Raw genomic sequence first — 12,158 nt, forward strand, 5'->3', positions numbered from 1 at the left:
ATTAGATGTCACAAACAGTACAATAAAATGGAAGCTTGTTTAGGACATATTGATAGAGCATACCTCAAGATAAAATGGGTTTTGCGTTAAAAACACAAAATCTGTATGTTTCCTGTGTCATTTTGTATCTGATTACAAAACCTTTTCATTCAGCAAATTTTTATTTTTTGTATTGTTTTGAACCATCCTAAAAGCTTCTTATTATTTTATTTTTTAATTATTTTTTTTTGCAACAACAGCACTACAACAATGCATCTGATTCTTCCAATGTAACAGTCATGTCTGATTATTTTAGGGCTGTAAGGCAAGGCAAGTTTATTTGTAAAGCACAATTCGTACACAAAGTAATTCAAAGTGCTTTACAGAATAAATACTTTAAAATCACAATACAAACAAAACAAAACATAAATAACTCAGCCCTCCAAGACCTTTAATGTGGCCCTCGGCTGATTTTCTCCTAAAATATATTAATTATATTTTCTATTAAAATATTGGTAATTTTCTGCGGTGCTTAGCATAGCAGCGTCGCCAGTGTCTCTGTACGTGGCCCCTCCCACCAGAGCAGCACAAATGAAGACTTGTCTCTTTCCAAACGCTCTTAAAGGACGATCGTTTTGACTGTTGACTTTGACACCCTCATCAGAAAAATTACAAAAATTAGAAAAGTGGAGCCGAGTGCAAGATTTTACAACAAAAATTGACTTATTCCTATTTACATACAAGTTCATGTTAAAACATTGTGTTGAAATTACATTTTTCTTAAAGTTTCAGGTTGTTCATAATATTATATATATATGTATATATATATATATATATATATATATATATATATATATATATATATATATATATATATATATAACTAGAAAAGCACTCAGAGAGCGCAGACCTCCGCCAAGGACTACCCCCATTTTTTATATAAATTGTGATAAAATCAGTCTTCTGGATCAGATCCGGATCAGCCGTTGGAATATGAAAGAGGATCCCATTGTCCATCCCTGAGTCAGATTTCATGGGGTTTGGTCAATAATTAACCGAGATATTGAGAAACAAAATTTTAGGCCCCATTTACCACAATGTTAACTAAAATTTCAAAGTGATCCAGAATCCAGGATTTCTTCCGGATCACCCCCAAAATGAAATCAGTTCTTCCTTTTCACATTTTCAACAAATCCTGAAAATTTCATCAAATTCGGTCCATAACTTTTTGAGTTATGTTGCTAACAGACAAACAAACAAACAAACAAACAGACAAACGCCGGCAAAAACATAACCTCCTTGGCGGAGGTAATAAGAAAGAGTTCATCAATTAAAAAAGATTTTTGTAATAGATTTGTGTTTCTCTGCACAAATATTTGAACTTATTGTTATATTTGGGGTTTATATGTCATGAGTTTTCTGATCCGGTCCCTTTGGGATCAAAGTAGGTTGGATACGGCCCCTGGACCAAAATGAGTTTGACACCCCTGGCATAAATGATAATCTACTGCAGCGTCCCAGCTCGTTTGGAGAGGCCAGTGAGAAGCCACAACCGGAGTCTAATCTACTGGAGACAAATGCAATTTTTGCTCTGTTTTTTAGATGGTAAAAGGCTGCAGATGTTATTGATTTGATGTGGCTGTTAAAGTTCAAGTCTGAGTCCATTATTCCCTCTATTACCCCCTTGCCCCTTGATTTGAAGGTTTTAGAGAGAGAGACTGGAGGTGACTGCTGACACTGTGTCTTTGTTTCTGTGGACCAAACACTTCACACACTCCACACTTCAGTCTCGTCTGAGTTTGGCTGGAGAAAGTTGTTTTGCATCCACACACTGATCTGTTGGATGCAGTGACAAAGTGAGTCCACTGGTCCATATCTGCTGCAGTGAGACGTAGATCAGAGTGTCGTCTGTGGACTTGTGGTAGGACACATTATTGCTGCGTATTAACTGGCCTGTAGGGGGCAGCATGTGTAGATCTTTTAGTTGTTCAGTCGATTAATCGGTTGATGGTGTCTTGGTGAGTTAGCTGACACGTTGAGAGACACTGGACCTGTTTTACTTATAAATATGCAGTTTACTGCTCTGTATACTTGTACTGCTCTGTATACTTGTACTGCTCTGTATACTTGTACTGCTCTGTATACTTGTACTGCTCTGTATACTTGTACTGCTCTGTATACTTGTATGTCCCTTTATACGTGTACAGTATTTCTTTGTATACTTGTACGTTTATTGTACTTCTCTTTATACTTGTACTTCTCTGTATGCTTGTATGTCTCTGTATACTTGTACTTCTCTGTATACATGTACTTTTCTGTATATTTGTACTTTTCTGTATATTTGTACTTCTCTTTATACTTGTACTTCTCTGTACATTTGTACGTCTCTGTATACTTGTACTTCTCTGTATACTTGTACTTCTCTGTATACTTGTACTTTCCTGTATACTTGTACTTTTCTGTATACTTGTACTTCTCTGTATACTTGTACTTCTCTTTATAATTGTACTTCTCTGTATACTTGTGTGTCTCTATATACTTGTACGTCTCTGTATACTTGTACTTCTCTGTATACTTGTACTTTTCTCTATACTTGTATTTCTCTGTACATTTGTACGTCTCTGTATATTTGTATGTCTCTGTATACTTGTACTTCTCTGTATACTTGTATGTCTCTGTATACTTGTACTTCTCTGTATACTTGTACTTCTCTGTATACTTGTACTTCTCTGTATACTTGTGTGTCTCTGTATACTTGTACTTCTCTGTATACTTGTACTTCTCTGTATACTTGTACTTCTCTGTATACTTGTACTTCTCTGTATACTTGTATGTCTCTGTGTACTTGTATGTCTTTGTATACTTGTACGTCTCTGTATACTTGTACTTCTCTGTATACTTGTACGTCTCTGTATACTTGTATGTCTCTGTATACTTGTGTGTCTCTATATACTTGTACATCTCTGTATATTTGTATTTCTCTGTACATTTGTACATCTTTGTATATTTGTATTTCTTTGTATACTTGTATGTTTTTGCATACATTTTTATTTCTGCAGTATCTTCATTTTGAGTTTTTTTTGCCAGTACCACACCAAGCCCACTGTTAGTCTGTTGCACTGGGCATTAGTTCAGAATATCGTAAACATTCCTGATACATTAGTTTCGTTCTTCTGTGCCGTCTCTCTTCAGGGGGTGGAGATTATCCGTGGGTGTCGTGGTCTGAACCTGGTCGGATGTGACTTAGTGGAAGTTTCCCCTCCGTACGACACAACAGGTAACTCTGTGTCTCATTCAATTACATGTACACAAATACACAAAGATACTATTTATAACACATCTTTTCAATTTGAACAGGGAACACCGCTTTAACTGGAGCCAATCTACTTTTCGAGATGTTGTGTGTCCTGCCAATGGTCAAATATTACTAATATCTACTGACAATCATTACAGTTGCAATCTTTTGTACGTTTGTAAATATGATACAAAACTCTGTGCTTTAGCGATCGATTTCATAGTGTTGCCAAAGAATTCTTATGAAAATACAAACGTGGACAAAATTGTTGGAACCCCTCTGGCAATGAAAGAAAAATCAACAATCGTCAATGAAATAACTTGAAACTGACAAAAGCAATAATAAATCAAAATTTACTGAAAATTGTCCAACGAAAATCAAACATTGTTTTTCACCTGTGGTTCAAAAGAATAATTGGCAAAAAACAAAATAATGAAATAAAACAGAATGAAAACAAACAAAAATGATGGTACCTTTAACTTAATATTTTGTTACACAACCGTTTGAGGCAAACTCTGCAAACAAACGATTTCTGTAACTGTCAATGACACTTCTGCACTGATCAGCTGGTATTTTGACCCACTTCTCATGAGCCAACTGTTGTAGTTGTCTCAGGTTTGAAGGGTTCCTTCTCCAGACGCATGTTTCTACTCCTTTCACAGATGTTCAGTAGGATTGAGATCTGGACTCACAGAAGAACACTCCAGAAGAGTCCAGTGTTTTGATCTTAGTCATTCTTGTGTGTTTTTCGCTGTGTGTTTTGGGTCATTATCCTGTTGGAAGAGACAAGACCTACAACTGAGACCGAGCTTTCTGACACTAGGCAACACATTTATTCCAAAATACCTTGATAGTTTTGAGATTTCATTGTACCTCTGACACCCTGAGCCAGATGCAGCAAAACAGCCCCAGAACAAAACCAGGCCTCCTCCATGTTTCACAGTAGGGACAGTGTTCTTTTCTTGGTGTGTTTCATTTTTGTGTCTGTGAACATAGAGCTGATGTGTCTTGCTATAGAGCTTCAGTTTTGTCTCATGTCTCTGTCCAAAGAACATTCTCCCAGAAGCTTTGTGGCTTGTCAATATGCATTGTGACAAATTCCAGTTTCAGTTTTTTATGATTTACTTTCCACAGTGGTGTCCTCACATGAAGTCCACTTTGGCTCAAAGAGTGATGGATGGTTTCAATTTGTCTAAGTTTAACATGTCCCAATTGTCTTTTTCTAGCGGTACCATCATTCTTGTCCAGACCAATTTCATTAGTTGTTGTTGTTGTTTTTTTTTATAATTCTGTTGAACGACAATTCAAAACAGTGTCTGATTTTCATTGGTTATTTTTTCAGTAATTTTTTGTTTATTATTGCTTTTCTTAGTTTTAAATGATTTCAGTGACCAGTGTTGATTTTTCTTTCATTACCAGAGGGGCACCAACAATTTTGAACACGTCTGTAGAATTGAAGCCATAAAAAACTTGAAATGCACTTTCAAATGTGACAAATAAATAAATCCAATGAGTTATTTCTATTATTGTTGTTTTCTTTATTCTCATCTCAATGATCAAAATACTAGATTAGGAGACATCTGATAGCCAAGTAGTACTTCTTATAAGCCTCTAGGCAGTATTCAAAGCTGCCATTTTGTGTTATATTCAGTGTTGGGGAGGAACAGATTACATGTACCGGAGTTATGTAATCAGATAAACAAATTATGAGTAACTGTATTCAGTTACAGTTACTGTTTCAGTGAGTGGTAATTGGATTACAGTTACTTGGTTGAAATAAATGGATTACACAGCCGTATTTTCCTGTTTTCACATTTTGGGGTATTCCTGGGGTATTTTTATTTTTATTTTTTTCAGTAATTCCACTCATTGCTGGACACTAAACCAGGTCTAAAACCAGGTCCAAACCAGTTCTTAACCAGTTCTAAACCAGGACTAAACCAGGACTAAACCAGGTCTAAACCAGGACTAAAACCAGGTCCAAACCAGGACTAAACCAGCTTTAAACCAGGTCTAAAACCAGGTCTAAACTAGGTCTAAACCAGGACTAAACCAGGACTAAAACAGGACTAAACCAGGACTAAACCAGGACTAAAACAGGACTAAACCAGGACTAAACCATGCCGTGCGGGCCGTGCCTCCTCCTCTTCTATCAATAATATTTTTAATACAGTTAAGTAAGACGCAGAAGATATGTGAAGATTTCCTCGTCTTTGCTTCTCTACAGCAAATCAAGTAATCCAAAGTATTCAGATTACATTACTCACTTTAAGTAATTTTATGGATTACATTACAAACTACATTTTGGGGTATGTAATCTGTAATCTGTAGGGGAATACATTTTAAAAGTAACTTTCCCAACACTGGTTATATTACAGATATTTTTCATCCATCCAATCAGTTTTTTGTGTTGTTGCAGTGAAGTTGGTCACACTTCAGACAATGCAGTTTGCACAATATATAAAGGAACTGGAGGAGAGGCCTTTGGCACAGAATCACAGCCACATTTCTGTCAGTCGACTAAAAACTTGAGCTCTCTCTTCTCTTCTTGGTTGCTTTTTGCATCAGTGAATTTGGACTTTGGTAAAGCGTTCAAGTTAATGACAAACCCAGCTCATACAGTGTTGAATGTTATGATGCAGAACACAGACTTTGGGATAGATGGGATATGAAGACTGAGCTACAGATCTTTACATTTCCCAATAGTATATACTGTATAGGGCCGCAAGATGTATTAACATCGCTTCAAAATCGCTATTTAATGGCCATAGTTAGTGAATTGTAAAAGCTGCCAATTTTGAAGTAGAATAATTTCCTCCACTAACAATAAAATATGCCGTTTTATTCTGTGTAAAACCACTAATCTCTGTCATTTAGACCTGTACCAACATGTTTCAAAATGTGATTTTTTTTTTGTCAGTTTGTCTTTTTTTTTTGTGTCAATTCTTCTGGACATGTTTAAATGTGCCATGTGCTACAGGCAGTGTTGGGAAGGTGACTTTTAAAATGTATTCCCCTACAGATTACAGATTACATACCCCAAAATGTAGTTTGTAACGGAATCCATTAAAGTGAGTAATGTAATCTGAATACTTTGGATTACTTGATATTGTCTTGCTTTTTAAAACGACATGAATGTACCAACCACATCCTGAAAATTCTTGTTTGTTCTCTTCAAACTGGCTGTTGAGCCCAAGTCTCCATGAACAGACTTTTGTTTACTGTAGAGTAGAAAAGACTAGAATCTTAACATAAGATCATAACATAAGATCTTTTGTCTGCTTAAAGACAATAAAAAGCCCTGTCTTTCCTTAACCGTATTAAAAATATTATTGATAGAAAAATGTCCACCCTACTGTTAGGTGTCATATCGTTTATAAAAATAATAATAATAATAACTTTCAGTACAGACATAAAGGCACTAGCCCAGTAAAAATCAGTAATACTTGATGTTTTTTACTCAAAATGATGCAGGATCAGTTTTTTAACAATGACGATTATTAACAACCGCGTCCACTGTGTGACTGACGCAACCAACGTTAATGAGACGTTTACTTGGCTCTTATTGCCGTGTTCTGTTTGGGTTTCTGGTGTGAGGTAGTATTTTGACCCCTGTAGTATATTGACCCCGGGGTCAACATACCGCTATAGTAAAGTGACCCCCCCATAGGATTTTAACTCCCCTTACTTTTTTCTTTAGTAGTTACTTATATGATCATTATTTCTCATGTCATTTATTTTTATTATATATTGCTACATTTTCACTTTCTTTTAAGGTATTTTAAGAAATGTTTTGATGGATAATGACTTAAATGTAACATATTGTTAAAACTGCATATACACAGCAATCTTGTCACTTTTTATATTGTATTTTACATTGTTATGGTTTTTAGTTTGCTATGTTCAGATGATCCTTAATTATAATGTCAGTTTAGGCAATGGTTTGTAAAGGACAATGACCTTGAATTGAGTCATGTTGTGTTATAATAAACATATTGGGGGGTCAGATTACTATAGTCATAGGTTTTTTACCTTTTTTATATATAATTGATCATTGTCAATGTTCAACTAACATGACTTCTTACTTTACATCATCATAACTATAATAAACATATTGGGGGGTCAGATTACTATAGTCATAGGTATCTTCTATTTAACTACTCAACTGATCATCCTGTCAGATTCCAAATCATTACACATCACTTTCATTAACTAACTCATTGATAATTACTTATCTCATTTTCAGTAAAATATGTGTTTAAACAAGTAAGTCATTTTTAACATTCAAAAGTTATAATCAACATAAAAAATGCATCTGAGTTCTTCAAAAAACACTTTTAAATATGTCAATATATTTGCAGATATCGTATTAATATTCAGTTTTTCTATAGAATTCAAGTTCTTTATTAATAAAATATAGAGTTTCATATGGGGGTCAATGTTCTATAGGGGGGTCAACATAACATAATAGGATTTTGACCCCGGGGTCAAAGTACTATACGGTATGTTGACCCCAGGGTCACCTCACCGTGGGGTCATAATCCTATACCACACTGGCAATGAGTGGAATTACTGAAATAAAATAATAATAATTTTAAAAAAAAGGGTTATAGCCCAAAATGAGAAAACAGGCAAATACCACCATGTAATCCATTTATTTCAACAAAGTAACTGTAATCCAATTACCACTCACTGAAACAGTAACTGTAACTGAATACAGTTACTCATAATTTGTATTCTGATTATGCAATGAAAGTACATGTAATCTGTGAAACACCGACTACAGGTCATCATATACCCATAGGACCAGGGGTGGACAATACAATAATATAATATAGCACATACTTTTATAGGATGTGGGTTTGTTTTGTGGATTTTGTGACGTGCAGTACCGTCAGATTCCACAAGAGAGCGACAAACGTCCATGTAAACCCCACCACTTCAACAACGCTTTGAGTTTTTTTCTTTCCAAATCTGTGCATTTTTAATTACTTTCAAAGAACAAAATTCATCAGTTAGTTTTTTGCAGATCACGACCCCCCTCTGCTGATAGTTAATTTGTGATTTCATAACAATTTTATATTCTTTCACTTTTTTATTCTTGGAAAAGTGAAAAATGCGTAGCTTAAGGGCATGAATATTTTGATTTAAAACTATGCACAATATCACCTGCCTAGGCTAGCCAATAATTCATCTATTCACCTCAAATCAACTTTAAAGATTAAAAAACATGTATAAAAAAAAGCCAAAAGTTACTGTTTAAAGATGCATTGTACAGCTTTCATGAGGAACTTCCTTTTTTACGTTTACTTTTCCTTTTCGGTCACAAGGAAAATTCGGCATAACATTTACTTTGCCTGTTCTTATAGAATAGAAATATTTACTTTTTGTGTTATATCTATGTATTTACGTTTTTTATTTATGTTCTATGTATTACTGTCTGAATAAACATTCATTCATTCATTCATCTTGTCTCCATGGAGATGTAATTGCTTTAACTGGAATGTTCCGCCGTATGGCATTGGACTAATCCATTCTATTTATTGCAAAGTTTACCTTGATAAGCGTGTATTCTTACAGCGAGCAGGTTGCTTCTCCGCAGATCTGACCTGTAACTCGGCTTGGCGGCGTCACGTGCGTGTACCCTTGGAGACAGAGAAGTTTTAATGCCATTCTGTGAACCATTCCATGCAAAGTGATCTCATTTTCATTTACACAATCACGTGGCGACCCCCCCTCCAGAACGAACATAGTGCAGCTTTAACGACGCTGCAATTTTGACTTGAATACGCGTTTTTGCTAGCTTCCTCGTTTAATATTTGTTCTAGAGTAAAAAGTTAAAAGTCTGCAGGGTCGTGGGTGGGGATGGGTCAAAGTTTTTAAACGAGGCAAAGTTTTACGACAGCGGGGGGGCACGGTGAGAATAGCCCGAACACTTGAAGCAGTCGCAGCGGGGTCTCGGGCTCTTTAGGTGGCGTCTGCTCCCTTCTCTTCGGGATTAGCTTCTTCCCTTTCAGTAGTAGAAGCACTCCCTGAATTCCACTCCGCCTTTTTGCCCACACTGCCCCGGCTCCAGTCACTCACCTACGGCACTGCATTCAACCAGCGCGCAAGTCCAAGTTACTTTGCGCTGCGCCACAAAGAACCCCCGACCACTATTTCCTCCGTTTCTGCTGCGTTATTCCCGCCTTTTTGCATTAAGGATCCGTATTTTTTTACCTGTTGATGTGGTCCTACCGGGTGCGGGACGGTAGAAAAGTCTGAAAGAGGCACCACTCCGGGCGGGCAGGAGCGGTGAAGGGACTCGGGACGTTTTCGCTTCCAATCCCCCGGCATTAACAGCGCGGTGCTGGGTTGCAGTTGGAAAAATGACCACTTCTCGGACCGCTTCGTTTTATGGACTAACCCTGTGCTTGCTCCTCTCATGCCACCTGGTTACGGTAAGGCTGCAAACTTTAGAAATCTATGCGTAAAAAAAAAACTATGTGCAACTGTTAGTTTAGCCTTTGCGCGCAGGTATGGTTAAAAGTATGATGCAGGTGACATGGATTTTAGACAATTTTACACTCAAACAACCCCACTAGGTCAATGTGCAAGGTATTTTAAAAGCAATATGACAAACTAGCCTCCTGTTGAGTGAAGTGGCTAAGTTTGTCCATAGGAACAAGCTATTCATAGTCCCCCAGGAGTCCTAAAACTTAGCTGGCTGCACACGGCATTGCTCGCCCCTTGCTATTACACGTGAATTCATATGACACAGACCCACATTTGTGCTTCAAATCGGTGTAATTCTTGCCATAGTTTGTACAAAAACCGATGGAAAAGCTACTCAGTCTTGAACTCATTAAGCGTGTGCATTGCATTGATTTTTAGCGTGCACAAAATGAAGCGTGCTTACAACTTTGGCGTTCAATAAGCTACAGACACTTTATGCAAGAACGTAAATAACTTCTCCACTGCTTGCAGGCGTTGTAAACTTTTGCTTGACGTTCATATTTAAAGGTGCACTGCGTAACGTTTTCCGGAGAAGCGTCATTCACGTGCTTGCCTCATGTTAATCCTCTGAAGCGTGGAATTAAACAAATCTATGTCGTGTTTTTATTTCTCAAAACTACCGCAAAGACGCTTCTTATTCTTACTTCTCCACAGATCTGACCTGTAACTTGCCGTGGTGATGTGCCACGCTTGTCTCCATGGAGATAGGAAACGTAAATCTAGAACTGTAGAACGTTCCAGGAAAAGAATGAAAAAATTAAAACACGAAATCAAGCAGGTGCTGGATCCTTTACTTCAGACATGTCAAACTCTGGCCCGGGGGCTAAATTTGGCCCGTGATATAATTATATTTGGCCCGCGAGCTCACATCAAATATGTATTAGAGCTGGCCCGACGGCTACAGAAATGATTAAAAATGTTGTTATTATTTTATATTTTGCTTCTTCTGGATTCAATGTTTAAGCAAAACTATTATTAAACATTTATTTTAATAAGAAATAGTTTAACATTACATATACCAACTGAGAGCATTCGCCCACTGATCTGAAGGTTGGTGGTTTGAATCCAGCTCTCGACATAAAACATCACAGGTTGACTGGTGTGATTCCAGCTCCCACAGATGAATGCTGTCGTTGTGTCCTTGGGCAAGACACTTAACCTACCTTGCCCACAGTGTCTGCGTACACTGGTGTGTGAATGTGTGTGTAAAGCACTTTGAGTGCCTTGAAGGTGGAAAAGCGCTATAGAAAACTGTGACCATTTACCATTTACCATATCTCGAAAGAAGAAAAATATGCAGATGTTGTCAAAATTTCTCAATAAATGTTTAGTTTGGCCCACGACTTGGTCCCAGTTTTTAATTTTGGCCCTCTGTGACTTTGAGTTTGACACTCCTGCTTTACTTAAACTAAAGTTACACAGTGCGCCTTTAAGCCAGAGTTTGTGCAGTGAAAATTGGAAAAGAATAGCACTTCCCATTTTAAAATTTCACGCTAATCTCGTCTGCGCTTTATCCCGCTGCCACTGGAACATTTGGTATTCATCATGGCGTGGTTCATCACTTAGCGTTTGCTTAACTTAAGCCTTATCTATGGAATGAATCATATGGAGGGTTTCTATTGCGTCTGCTGCTGCTGCTTCTGCTGCTCGCACTCAGGCCTGTTCACAGACTCAACAGCGAGCTTCATATCCGTTTTAGTCCTGGTTTACATTAGGGCTGTACTCCTTTAGTCGATTAAGCGGTGGACCAACATTTTTAGTCGATGAATCATTTTATGTAGATTATAAGGATTTATGTGGGACAGTACAAAGGAGAAGTGAGTGAGTCAGCTGAAGATTTGATATGTTCTGGTGTCAAAAGTTTTGGAACACCCTAATTTTTCCAGTTATTTATTGCAATTCAAGTCCAATGAAGAGTTTGAAATGGTACAAAGGTAAGAACTGAACAGCCAGAGGTTTAAAAAAAGAAAAAAAAAAATAATAATACAAAATACAAGTCCAAGCTCTGCCAAAACCACCTCAGGAAAAAAGAATGAGATGGTAAAGCTTGAAAACATCTCCAGAGTTAAACCCCATCGAGCTGGTTTGAGATGAACTGGACAGAAGAGTGAAGCAACCTACAAGCAGTGTTGGGAAGGTGACTTTTAAAATGTATTCCCCTACAGATTACAGATTACATACCCCAAAATGTAGTTTGTAATGGAATCCATTAAATTACTTAAAGTGAGTAACGTAATCTGAATACTTTGGATTACTTGATTTGCTGTAGAGAAGCAAAGACGAGGAAATCTTCACATAAGATGTTTCATCTGCTAAAAGAAAATAAAAAGCCGAGACTTTACTGAACCGTATTAAAAATATTATTGATAGAAGAGGAGGAGACATGGTC

General features: G+C 37.0%; 2 protein-coding genes across 2 annotated transcripts in view; both read left to right on the forward strand.

Moving 5' to 3' along the window:
* The window catches only part of agmat (agmatine ureohydrolase (agmatinase)), a 14,185-nt gene extending 9,394 nt beyond the window's left edge, over positions 1–4,791 (forward strand). Inside the window, exons 6-7 of the mRNA XM_020923954.2 lie at positions 3,172–3,256; positions 3,337–4,791. Of these exons, the coding sequence (XP_020779613.1) occupies positions 3,172–3,256; positions 3,337–3,410 (159 nt within the window). The 3' untranslated portion in view covers positions 3,411–4,791. The remainder of the gene's footprint in view (positions 1–3,171; positions 3,257–3,336) is intronic.
* Positions 4,792–9,377: 4,586 nt separating this feature from the next.
* The window catches only part of hspg2 (heparan sulfate proteoglycan 2), a 349,507-nt gene continuing 346,726 nt past the window's right edge, over positions 9,378–12,158 (forward strand). The window contains exon 1 of the mRNA XM_055166122.1: positions 9,378–9,714. Coding sequence (XP_055022097.1) covers positions 9,643–9,714 — 72 coding nt within the window. The 5' untranslated portion in view covers positions 9,378–9,642. The remainder of the gene's footprint in view (positions 9,715–12,158) is intronic.

This window comes from Boleophthalmus pectinirostris, unplaced genomic scaffold, assembly GCF_026225935.1.
Source record: "Boleophthalmus pectinirostris isolate CB_2022bp ecotype Guang Dong unplaced genomic scaffold, ASM2622593v1 HiC_scaffold_8, whole genome shotgun sequence".
Lineage (NCBI taxonomy): Eukaryota > Metazoa > Chordata > Actinopteri > Gobiiformes > Gobiidae > Boleophthalmus > Boleophthalmus pectinirostris.